At 44.0% G+C, this 12511-nt stretch overlaps 1 protein-coding gene across 4 annotated transcripts in view; it reads left to right on the plus strand.

The window, feature by feature from the left end:
• The first annotated feature begins 221 nt into the window (after window positions 1–221).
• REV1 (REV1 DNA directed polymerase) overlaps window positions 222–12511 on the plus strand; it is a 95686-nt gene continuing 83396 nt past the window's right edge. For 3 of the 4 annotated variants that reach the window (XM_073352192.1, XM_073352182.1, XM_073352203.1), the window contains exon 1: window positions 222–463. Coding sequence is in view for 2 of the 4 variants with exons in the window: in XM_073352203.1 (XP_073208304.1) it covers window positions 437–463 (27 nt within the window). In the remaining 2 variants the exon portion in view is untranslated. Of the gene's footprint in view, window positions 464–500; window positions 1023–12511 lie in introns of those variants that run through there. The other variant, XM_073352161.1, reaches the window with a different exon arrangement.

The raw sequence follows: 12511 nt of genomic DNA on the forward strand, positions 1-12511 counted from the left end.
CGCTGGCTCCCCTTCCCCGCCCGCGCAGCCAACGAGCGTGGGAGAGAGCGGCAGATAAGCAGGACCGGGCGGCACGAGGTGGGTTGTTTTTTTTTGGCCCGCTTTCCAGACGGTCACGTGCCTAGGAGTCCTCTCGGCGGTGGCGGCTGCGCTGCACGCGACTTCTCAGGGGCGCGCGCCGCTAGGGGGAGCCCTGCGTGGCCGGCGCGAGGCTTGTTGACCGTGCGGCGGTTGGTGGCGCGAGACTCTCTCGCGCCGTGTGTGACGCGTTCACAGGAAGAACGGGGTGGGCGGGAGGAGCTGGGGACACCGAGAGGCGCGGGCCGGGCTTGTCTGAGAGGAGAGAAGAGGAGCGAAGCGAAGCGAAGCGGGCGGGAGGGGGAGCGCGATGTGAAGCCCCTACACGGCCCGGCCGGGCAGGCGCCGCCGCCTGGGAATGCGCGTCTGGCAGACGCGGCGACAGGTGAGCCGCGGGGCGGCTGAGCGAGCGGGCCCCTTCCCCGCGCGGTGCATTCCGGCCCCATGAGCGCCCAGCGCGTGGAGAGGCGGCCGGGCCCGCGGCCTGCCCCCAACTGCCAGTGACTCCGGCGCGGCCCGCGCGCGCGCGCGCCCGCCCGCAGCAGCTGCAGGAGGCGGGTGCGGGGCCGCGTAACCGCCCCGCAGTTGCCCGCGCGGGGAGGGGTCGGCGGGGGAGGGGCGCGCGAGCTGCAACTTGGTCGGGCGTGCTGCTGCTGTTAAACCTGCCTGTCTGGGTCACGCAGACCCCCCACCTTGCACCCGTCCGTGTCACATGGGGCCTCTGCCTCAGACACAACACTGGCCAGGGCAGAGCCGGAGTGGTGCAGCCCGGCTAGCGCCCGGATGCCAGCACAGGGGCAGTGCGGGGAGGAGGAGGAGGAGAAGAGCCCGTGGCATGGGCTAGCCACCCCCGTTCCGCAGCACCCACGCGTCCGGGCCCCGAGCGGGAGCAGCGTGCCTCTGTCCGCGGCTTCCCCGCCTGCCCGTCCCGGCGATGAGCCTGTGTAAGTGTGGCATAGCTGGAAGGAAGGGGTCTGCCTGTGGGAATGCAGGCTCGCAGTGTGTCCGTACGCGCTCGGTGTGTTTCCTGACGCCACTCTCCCCCGCTCACCGTGCTGCCTTGTTTTGCTACCGCCTTAGCAGTGAATCGACCCAGGATAGTAAGCAACAGCTGATGAGAAAAAATGCGCATTGTTACTCTTAAATGGGGAGGGGGGGTTGTGGAAGCTAAGAGTGGTCAGTGCTGAGCGTCTAGGTTTGTTGACATAAATCGGACACTGCAAGATTTCATCGTTTTTAGTGTGTTGCTGCGCATGTCTAAAATACTACCAAATAATGAAAGATAAGATTCTTTGGGTGTGTTTGTAGATAAGATACAGATGTTTGTTCTTGAAGCACTTTTCCTTTCCTTTTTACTTTGTGTGTCGATTTAAGAGACAGGTCTAATGTGAAAATTCAATTGCATAGTACAAAAAAGCAGGAGACTATTGATAGTAGTTATGCTGTCCAAAATGTGTAGAAAAATAAGCTCATGTAGAGGTGGTTTAATTACCAGTAGCTGCCAGAGGTCATAGTTAACATAGAACTATTCCAGAGACTAGTCTATTAAGAGTCAAGATAATTAACATACAAATGCAAAATCTCTGCAGACCTCTTCCGTTGCTATCTTGTCTCAAGTGTGTTGTTAGTGGCCCCACATCACACTGGTCTTTTGTTCCATCCCTTTCTTTCACTGGCTTATTTGACTGAATCTCTTAACTTGTTAGTGAATAATTCCTCCCTGTCAAATTGGAGGTCATTGGTAGGGCAGCATTAGGAAACAAACTCCTTACAGTACCTGCCTTGTTCTTGGCTTGTGAATAATTAAAGATTCTTAACTACTTTGCACATGTATGTTTTTAAGCTGTAAGAATTCAGGTAACAAAAAATGGTTTATTTAGAGCCTTTGTAGTAAAATGTCTGTCTTCTTGCGGATAGAACTTTTGTCTTCAATGTTATTCAGTAGATCGCTATTCCCTGCATTATTGGTCAAATATAGTAGTGATCAGGGCTTTCTGGATGGTCTATTTAATTTTTCCTTCCCATTGACCAATGAAATATAGATATATTGTGGGGCATAACACTGTGTCTCTGGGCACTGGGCTTCAGGCTATCTTGCTGCTGACTCCCTTGACCTAGAAGGTACTGGTCTAGAGAAGTGTCATGTCAGATTTTTCATCTGGCTACTGTTTCAGCTACTCTAAGGAACAAATATTAAGAGTTAGGCCAATAAGTATAAAAATAGGATTTGCAGCAGGTAGAGAAACTTAGTTACCACAGTGAGCCCCCCCCCCCCCCAAAAAAACCTAAATTCACTTGTCCTCGGCAATTAGTGAAAGATAAATGTGCTTGATCCCACCATACGTTTTCCCAATTTAATCTTTGTTGAATAGTAGTAATTTTATGAAGGAGAATATTTTTCCCTCTTTGAATTAGATATTTGCCAAAAAAAAAAATTAATGACAGATATATTTTCCTTTTTGAGAGCTCCTGACTCCTATTAGCAGTAGTTTTGGGTAGTAGATGTGTAGGGAGGGAACTAAATCTCATAATACTGAAATTTTTCCATTAACGGAATACTATTGGGACCAGTCGGGTGGTAGTTCTGTGCTCTCCAGGCGGAGCAGCAGAATAAGAGGAAAGGGAGCAGAAAAAATGAGAACTGCCATGAATTGTTCAGGGCTGTGAGGGAGAGCAACTTGAATGGAGAAGGCAAGAGGGCAAAGAAATGGCCTGAGCACCATGCAAGGAAGATGACTTTTGTGGGACCCTATGTAAATACATTATATGAGTTGCTCTAGCGTTTTCACTGAAAAAAAATTACGTAGCACTTCCTGTACATCGTTGTGCCTGTCTTCTCCATTTTGGAAAGCAGACAATATTGCAATTGTAAATACTAATATTGTCAGGAATGGAGGATTCTTGTTATGTGCTGCCAGCTATGTTTAAGGATGGTGCATTGGCAATCATCGCGTAGAAACCCAAAATAATAGTGTATGGGCCTGGGGGAGAACTGGTCTTTCCACTTGCCAGCTTCTTCAGGAGCAGGGAATGTACAAGGTAGCTTTAAATTCCATGGGTTGTGGAGCACATCCACTATAGGCCTCTGTTCTCAAAACTGACTGAAGAGTGTCACTGCTTTGGAGTTGCACATTGTGGCTATTTGATCTTGGTATATAAATTGGATGAGCTTCACTCTTTCTGATCTAATTGACTCGCTGAGGCAATCCACGGTCATATTGTGGTCACTGCAAAATTTGACTCTGAGGAGGTTCAAAAATAGTGACTTGTGAAACTTAGGGCTTGTCTGCACTTACAGCTGCATTGCTACCTATCCTGATGGAAAAGCTTCTCCTGTTGGGTGTAGGTACGCCACCTCCTCATCAGGTGGTAACTTTGTCCAGAAGCGCTGAGCAATGTAGTTATATCGAAATAAGTTTGTACTGTAGACCAGTGCTTACTTGTTATTCTAAAGTTTTGAGTCTCCCACTTGGTAGTTTATGTATGCCACAGTCCTGAGACTGTAAACCAGACTGCTTCTCTATAAGAAAAGAGAGCTGACTGCACTACTTGGGTTTTTGTGTCTTTGTATGTTCACCATGTCCCCTAACCATTGATATCTGGTCAAATCACAACTCCAGGGGTACTTCCTTATCTGGCTTGTCTGAATTCAGCTACCTTCTTGATTTATGGAGGATAGGAGATTACAGTAATCCTGGCAATGTGGAAACTAATAGCAGATGAAAAAATACTGCATCAGGCACATATTCAAGCATGACCATTTTAGCAGAAACAGAGAGAGACTGCCTTGGATCCCAGAATTTGATGGATCCTGTAAGCACATGCACGCATCCCTCAAGCTTCTACCCAGCCTGGGATTGAGGGTATAAACAGCACCACTGCTCCATAATGGTCCCCAGTTCCTTTTCTTACATTTCAGCGAAAGCAAAAACTTTCCTTTTTAACTTTTTTTTTTTTTTTTTTTTGGTCTTACTGCAACTTGTATTATTAATGATTTTGTTGCAGGGCACAGGAAAGGGAATTAATTTAGAACTTTGGATTATATTCTAGTTGCTGTCAGTGTTGGATCCAGTTTAGAAGAAGATGAACTTTCTCTAAAAATGTTTTTCTTGCACGCACAGTTTTCCTTCCTCAAGTGGTCATGAACAGTGACTTCACTTGGCTATGAACTGTGAGTTGTGCGTGTCTTTTTCCCATTGAGCACAGAAAGATGATCTCTTTTAATGAAAGAGACTGTCAAATACAGTTTCAAGAAAGTCTCCTTTTAAAGGGGACTGTCCAACTACTAATGTGGCTCAGAAAATCATAATGCCAAAGCTGCAGTGGCTTTACAGACTGAAAGGGTTTGCACAAAAGAAAGGTCATTCCATATATCCTCTTCTAAAGAGCACCAGAGACTCTGGGATTTGGGAAGGGTGCAACTGACTTCTTCCTCATGGCTCTGTACCAGGAGGGAGAGCTCTGCTAGCATTTGGGCATGTGGGTTGGTCCATGAGGTCAGTTTCCCTAGAGCCTGGGAGTCCTGCCAAGAAAAGGGCTTCCTCAGATCTGGGCCACTTAGTACTATCTCTGCACATCGACTCTGTGGAATTCATTTGCCTGAACCCTTAAAAATTGAACTCTTAGGACCCTATTGGATGGGTTGGCAGAAGAGGTGGACTGTCCTTTGCACTGAACCCAGAGATACCAAAACTGTTATTCCATCTTAGAAGACTTTGGGAAGAATAAGATACACAGATGGCAGCATGCCTCATAGCGCCAGATGATTGCAAGGTCCTCCTTAAAGATGCCCTGCAAAGATGAATGGTCATTTTGTGCCATTTGGGTGTGATGCGTGTTTGTTTGTTTCTGCTGTATTATGTAAAAAGTGTTCTGGAAGATTTGTTTTATCTGTTCGTGTTTTACATTATAAATTTGAGTCACAGTGGTTTTCTTGGACTGGACAGGACGGACAGATAAAACATTAGTAAACATTGAGAGCAGAAGTAAACATGAGTAAATATTGAGAGTAAACATTGAGAGCAGAAGCCATTTTTATTCAGACTATTTAAGGAGATGCTGTTGAGTTGCATTTCTGGAATTGTCCAATTTAAAAACTGTTTCTAATAAAGCAGACTTTAAATATTATAAGAATGGCAGTATTGGGCCAGACCAATGATCCATCTAGCTCAGTATCCTGTCTTCTGACAGTGGCCAGTGCCAGACGATTCAAAGAGAATGAACAGAACAAGGCAATTATTGTGTGATCCCTCCCTTATCATCTAGTCCCAGATTCTGGCAGTCAGAGGCTTAGGGACACCCAGAGCATGGGGTTGCATTCCTGACCATTAGGGGTGTAAATATCCATTTTAAAAGTTATCCATTTAAAAAATTAAAATGATATATTTTAAACAGTTAACCAATTAAAGAGAAGGGCGAGAGTCGGCTGGTCGGCCGGGGCTGGGAGCTAACGGTTAGGGTTGGGTAATGGGTAAGACTAATGCTTACCGGTTAACTGTTTAACCATTTAGTATTTTACATCCCTACTGACCATTTTGTCTAATACCCACTGATGGACCTATCCTTGAACTTATCTAATTCTTTTTTTGAACCCAGTTATGCTTTTGGCCTTCACACTATCCCCTAGCAACGAGTTCCTGTTGTGCGAAGAAATACAGTAAACACTTGTCATATTGGTGCCCTTTTTCTATGTTGCTCCTAAGCAGCTGTTGCTGTTATGGGGAGTGTCATCTGACCAAAGGCCTATGAAGAGTTAAGAGCATTTTGGAAGGGGTGGGTCAGCCATGTTGTGGGAGGGAATTGAGGAGTATGGGGTAGGGGAACCCCAGATTTGGCAGGGGAGCCCCCAGTTGGAAGAATGGCTGAGCAAGCCAGGCTGCCAACAGGCTGAGGATACTCTTGCTGGCAGCTTCATGCTCCACCCTGGTGAGGGAGGGAAGGGTGGCTGGGGAGGGCACCCTGTGCAGCCTGCAAGGTGGGGGTGGCTCCTAGCATGGACAGCAGAGTTGGGAGTGGGGAAGGAGACAGGTAAGTGCCCTGGGGAGCGAGGTCCCCTGACCACCCACTGCAAAACAGCACAGCCACACCCCGCCACTGGCAACCGAGATGGAGGGGACTGGTCAGTGTTGGGAGGGGGGTCCTGATACTCCCCACTGCAAAATAGCAAACACAACCCAGCCTATTGCTGCTTGCAAGCCAGATGCTGAGGAAGGGAGGAGGAAACCTTTGAGCTGCACCTCTGCTGCTCCCCTGACCCCAGCTTCTCCCCACCCTGAAAATCTCTTCCAGACCCTCTCCTCAAACTCCTTGCTACACATGCTCTCCACACAGGCTCTGTCAGGCAGAGCAAGTAGATGGGGCTGTGTGCATGGTGCTGAAGGTCCAGGTCAGGAGGGGAATGGAGATGGAGTATGCAATTTGGGGGTACCCTAAAAGCCCCCCCCAATCTGTACCCCTGGAGGTGATGTCACAATGTCACAAGTGTTGCTCTTATGTGGTGACTATGTTGCTGTTACCAAGTGGACAATACACAGTAGGGAAAGTGTTCCCAGGTGAAAAGTTGCTCTTACAAGGTGTTGATGCAAACAAATGTCTACTGTACTTCTTTGTATTTGTTTTAAACCTGCTGTCTGTTAATTTCATTGGGTGACCACTGGTTCTTGTGTCATGTGAAAGGGTAAATAATTCCTTATTCACTTTCTCTACACCATTCATGATTTTATAGACCTGTATTATATCCCCCCATCCCTCTTAGTCATTTCTTTTTCTAAGTTGAACAGTCCCAGTCCTTTTAACCTCTTCTCACGTGGAAGCTGTTCCATACCCCATGTCATTTTTGTTGCCCTTCTCTGTACTTTCCCAATTTTAATAGATATTTTTTGAGATGAGGTGACTAGAACTGCACAAAGTATTCAAGGTGTGGGCACACCATGGAGTTATGTAATGATATTGTGATATTTTTTGTCATCATATCTACCCTTTCCTAATGTTTCCCAGCATTCTGTTGGCTTTTTCGACTGCTGTTGCACATTGAGTAGATGTTTTCCAAGAACTATCCACGATGACTCTGAAATCTTTCTTGAGTGGTGACAGCTAACTTACACCCATCATTTTGTATGTATAGTTGGGATTATTTTTCCAATGTACACTTTTTTGCACTTATCGATATTGAATTTCATCTGCCATTGTTGCCCAGTCGCATAGTTTTGTAAGATCCCTTTGTAACTCTTACCCATCTCATGGTTTACCCCTTTTTCCAGATCATGTATGAATATGCTGAACAGCACAAGACCCAGTACAGATCCTTGGAGGACCCTATTATTTACCCCTCTCCACTGTAAAAACTGGCCATTTATTCCTACTCTTTATTTCTTGTCTTTTAACCAGGTACTGATCCATCAGAGGACTTTCCTTCTTATCCCATGGCTGTCTACTTTGCTTAAGAGCCTTTGGTGAGGGACCTTGTCAAAGGCTTTCTGAAAGTTCAAGTACACTGTATCCATTTGATCACCCTTGTCCACATATTTGTTGACCCTCCTCCACCCAAATAATTGTAATAGATTGGTGAGGCATGATTTCCCTTTTCAAAAGCTGTGTTGACTCTTCCCCAACATATTGTGTTCATCTGTGTGTCTGATAATTCTGTTCTTTACTATAGTTTTAAACCAGTTTGTCTGATACTGAACTTAGGCTTACTGGCCTGTAGTTGCCTGGATCGCCTTTTAAAAATAGGTGTTACATTAGGTGTCTTCCACTTATATGGTACAGAGGCTGATTTAAGCAATAGGTTGGATGCCACAATTAGTAGTTTTGCAATATTATCTTAGAGTTCCTTCAGATGTAAGAGTGAATACCATCTGGTTCTGGTGACTTATTACTGTTTGATTTATCAGTTTGTTTCAAAAACCTCCTCTACTGACACCATGAAACTTCTTTTAAAAAATTATTTTAAGTGATTTTAAATGTTTTTCTGATTTCTTGTAAAGGAGAAACTTAACTAGAGAGGAGAGCAGTGAAACTGGTCACACACAATTTTGTTAAATGCCTACATTAAATAAACTGGGGAAAAAGTCCTCAAGCAAAACCAGGACCATTTATTGTTATCTCTAATGTAAAAAGCAAGCAGAAACACCATAACCTCCCATGCTTTAAATACAACATGCACCATCTTTATATTTGGGCTTCCAGATCTGATGAGCTAAATTTAGGATCTTCAGCAATGTGTTCCCCATTTGAAAATAAGTTGTAGTGCACACTCCTTTTAATCTGTTGAATGACCAGCAGCTGTCAACTGTCATCATTTTAGAAAGGTTCTCTCATTTATATTTCTTTCTCATACAGAAAGGAGAAAGGATTCAGCCACACTGGCTTAAAACATTCCTCCCTTCTTCACACAAAAAATGGCAGGAGCGAATCTACTTGCTTGGACCTGTCTGCCATCAAGAGAAGGCAAATCAGAAACTGTTTAAAAGTATGAATGGCTTGAGAAGAGGGTGTTGAAGGAGTGGGAGAAGAGAAATAGTATACATAAAAGTTATACTTGAAGATGGCACCCAGGAAAGCTGTAAGTCATGTGTTTTATCCAGAGGAAGGCTACTTTTAACTTAAGGCCTTCCTGCATCCATCTCCACAAAGCAAAGATGTGGCTGTGCTCTGGATGCTGATTTAGGCATCTGCTTCAAGGTAGACACCTTCAGACCTCTCCAGGCCACGAATGATTGAGACTTGACTGTCATTTGGAGGCCTTGAGATCTGAGGAGCTCTGCTTTCTCCAAAGAGAATAAGGTGGTGTCCCCAAGACAGAGACCACTGTATAACCTCGAGGAACTTGGTGCCTCTGAACATCACTTCAGTTGAATCTGGAAGAGAATATCAGACAGAAATAATTTCCATGTGCTGAGAGAAGGTCCTGAAACTAGTAAGTTAGGATGGGAACGCAACACTTCAAAGTAAGCATAGAGGCACACTGTACTGAGAAGGCAATAGTTCTGGCAAAGCTTTGAGGCCATCACATTGCTAAATCCCAAAAGAATATGAATACATGAGGGAAATTATGAAGCTAATCAACCACAGTATGTTGAATTCTGTGCCTATGAATTGTGGCAGTGGCAAGCCATGTCCTTACCTGAAGGAGCTGCTGACTCTTCAACTCAAAGACTAATCGAGCCAAGTAACTAAAAGTATTAAAAGGAATTGCTGGGAAGAGCCACTTGTGGGACTGGGAAACAAGGGGAATAGAGGAAAAAACAAAACTCTGTTGAAACTCAAGCTGATGTCCCAAGGAACAGAAGAAAGCTGCTGCTGGTTAAACAGCTACAGTTGTGATGAGCTCCGAAGCTGATTGACTAGCAATGATCAGAAACACTGTTCCTAGAGGGCAGTGAGACATTGCCAGTTGGTCTTAGAATGAGTCCGGCGTGCTTGTGTTTTGGAGGATGTAAGAGTTGGATGTAGTGCACAACAATAAAATTAGTATCTTGTCTAAACGTGGCCTGCACAACATATGAGCAGCCTGTATTCACTGCTGCGCCATCTATTTTCAGCCTGACTCATGTTGACTTGAGCTGTTATGTATTCATCCCCACAATTCCTAAAGTTGCTTTTATTCTTTGTGTATCACAATCAGTTGTCCCAGATTCCAAATGTGCTGTCATAATGTACAATGCTGATGCACACAGATACTTGTTCAACAACAGACCTGTGTATGGCTCCATCAGCAAACACAGTAATAAACCTAGCTTTCTGTATTCGTGTGAGACACTTGTGTAAGACTTTATAATTGCTTGCTGTGACAAATATGACAATTTCCTACAATATCTTTGGGAGATATTACCGTATTAAGTGTATGTATCATTGTGAGCCAGGGATTTTATGTATTTCCATGAGGGGTTGGAGCGTGGCCACAGCCCTCCTGTAGTCAACAACAGTGGGGGGTGATTAGGCAAAATCACTCAGGTTGCAACACCTTCTAGCTGGAGAGGCTCTTGTATACTAGTTCAGACTGGAGTCTCCAGAGACCATCTGGTAAAGAGAGGCCTTTTAGATAATATATTGAGTTTAAACTGACTCAGGGTCGTCTTTTTGATCCAGCAAATGGACAGAACGTTCTGTCTAAGGGGGTGACCCCAAGTGCTTATGGAAGGCTTGGAGGGATTGACACCTACCATTTGGAGTTGGGGTGACCTCTGATAAGCTTTTTAGCATGTGCATTGTTTCTTTTATTGGTTTTAATATGTTTGGTCTGTAATCCTTTCATTTTAAGAATAAATGTGTGGTAACTCATAACTGTTTGCAGTTATGTTGTTCATAACTTTTTGAAGAGTTACAAAGCACAGAGGCTGGGCTGACTAAGGTTGGTTTGCTAGGAATAACACAGTGTAGGCAGGAAACTGTGCAACCACAGTTCAGAAAGGAGAGAGAGATTGGCCTTCTCCCAAGAGAGGTGACAGCTGAGAAACATAGAGTGGGTGCCCATGCTGGACATCGGGGGGGAGGGGGAGAATACAGGTGCAGTTGTCATGAACTGTGACACTTGTATCTAAAAATCTTTCACTTCTTAGGTGTTAACTTAGTTTGATCCAAGATTAAGGCCATTTTGGCCTGCAGATTGCAAACTGAAGACAATTTCAAAATCTCAGAAATTGATATTATATTTAGCAACACTGTGTAGAACTTCTGTATCTCCTCAAGTTGCATTTTCTGGAGCAATGTAGTAATAGGAGTTTCTTGGGACAAAATGACATTTCCTGCTACCGTGTATTTCACATGAGCAGTCATGTACATATAGGGAATTAATTTTAAAGGGCTTTACTACTCATGATTTTTGCAAATTACACAACATTTCACTTTTCTGACACAAGACTATGGATCAGCTTTTCATAGATTCTGGAAAGTGAGTTTTACTATTGACTTCTCATACTCCTTAGCTTACTGTTTTGTGTCACATGCTTTATTCTTCATCGAGGGTCTTCAGTTTTATCTTTTGATTAAGGCTTGTTGGCCTTCTTACTCCAAACTCTCTCTCCCCTTCCACACCCTCCCCCAGAAAGTGGCAGTTCATGGTCCAGAAACTTTTCCAATGTTTTTTAGTCAGCCAGTTCTAGGCATGTAATTTTTATACAGATATGGTTAAAACACTAGTAGTCAGGGATTGATTGGATTAAAATTGCCTGACTGGCCCTGACATCAGCAACTGCTTGCAGTTGCAAATGACTCTAATGGTATTAGAGGTCATTCCCTCCTAAAATCAGCTCAAACTACTCTAACAGTATCAGGTCATCAAGTTTAGAGTTCATTTTGTTATAAAATGATATTGTCAATCCAAGAACTTCAAACATCCTGAAAAGTTTTTTTTAATTGTCTGTGTCATCCCGTTCCTCCCTCCTCCCCGCATTATATGTTGGCGTGTAAGCTGATTTTAAACTCCAGTTGCCCCATCCCTCAATGTTTTAGGGTTACTAACACTCAAAAATGTATTGTAACACAATTTAGTCCCCTGCTGCAGGAGCTCTTGCTAGAAGACACAACCAAGAATGAGACTCCATTGTGCTTGGCATTGTACAAATGCATCGTAAGACAGTGTGCTTGCCAGTGATGGGTTTGTGAGGTGGGAGCTGGAACTGAGAGCCATGAAACGCATATAGGGCCACAAAACATCCATTAGATGAAAACAATTTTTAATCCTTGCTGAGCTGAATTCAAAGTGGTCAGCTACAGATGAAAGGTTCTGTAGCTCATTAGCAATGTCGCGAGGCATCCAGTCTCCCACAAGTGCTAATGTTACAGCCTCAGAAAGGAGGCATGCATTCTAGAATAATAAATTTACCAAATGTATTGTGACCTTTTTGGAGTTACTCAGGCACAGTCTTCCAGTGTGGACAAACGGACAATCTCCTACACGTTGCTCTCAGTCTTTAACGCATAATATAATAAAGTGCTGCACCCTGTTCTTAAAGGAACAGCTCTCATTAACCAAAACACAAATACTAAAAATGCCACAGTAAAACAAATATTGGCTAGGGCCATCAAGCAATTAAAAAAATTAATCGTGATTGATCGTGAGATTAAACAATAGAAATCCATTTATTTAAATATTTTTGGGTGTTTTCTACATTTTCAAATATAATGATTTCAGTTACAGCACAATACAAAGTATACAGCACTCACCTTATATTTTTGCTTACAAATATTTGTGCATTAAAAAACAAAAGAAACCATATTTTTCAATTCACCTCATACAAGTACTGTAATGCAAATTGAAGTTACAAATGTAGAATTATGTACAAAAAACTGCATTCAGAAACAAAACAGTGTAAAACTTTAGAGCCTACAAGTGCACTCAGTCCTACTTATTCAGCCAGTCACTCAGCCAAACAAGTTTGTTTACATTTGCAGGAGATGATGCTGCCTGCTTCTCGTTTACAGTGTCACCTGA

This window comes from Lepidochelys kempii, chromosome 1, assembly GCF_965140265.1.
Source record: "Lepidochelys kempii isolate rLepKem1 chromosome 1, rLepKem1.hap2, whole genome shotgun sequence".
Lineage (NCBI taxonomy): Eukaryota > Metazoa > Chordata > Testudines > Cheloniidae > Lepidochelys > Lepidochelys kempii.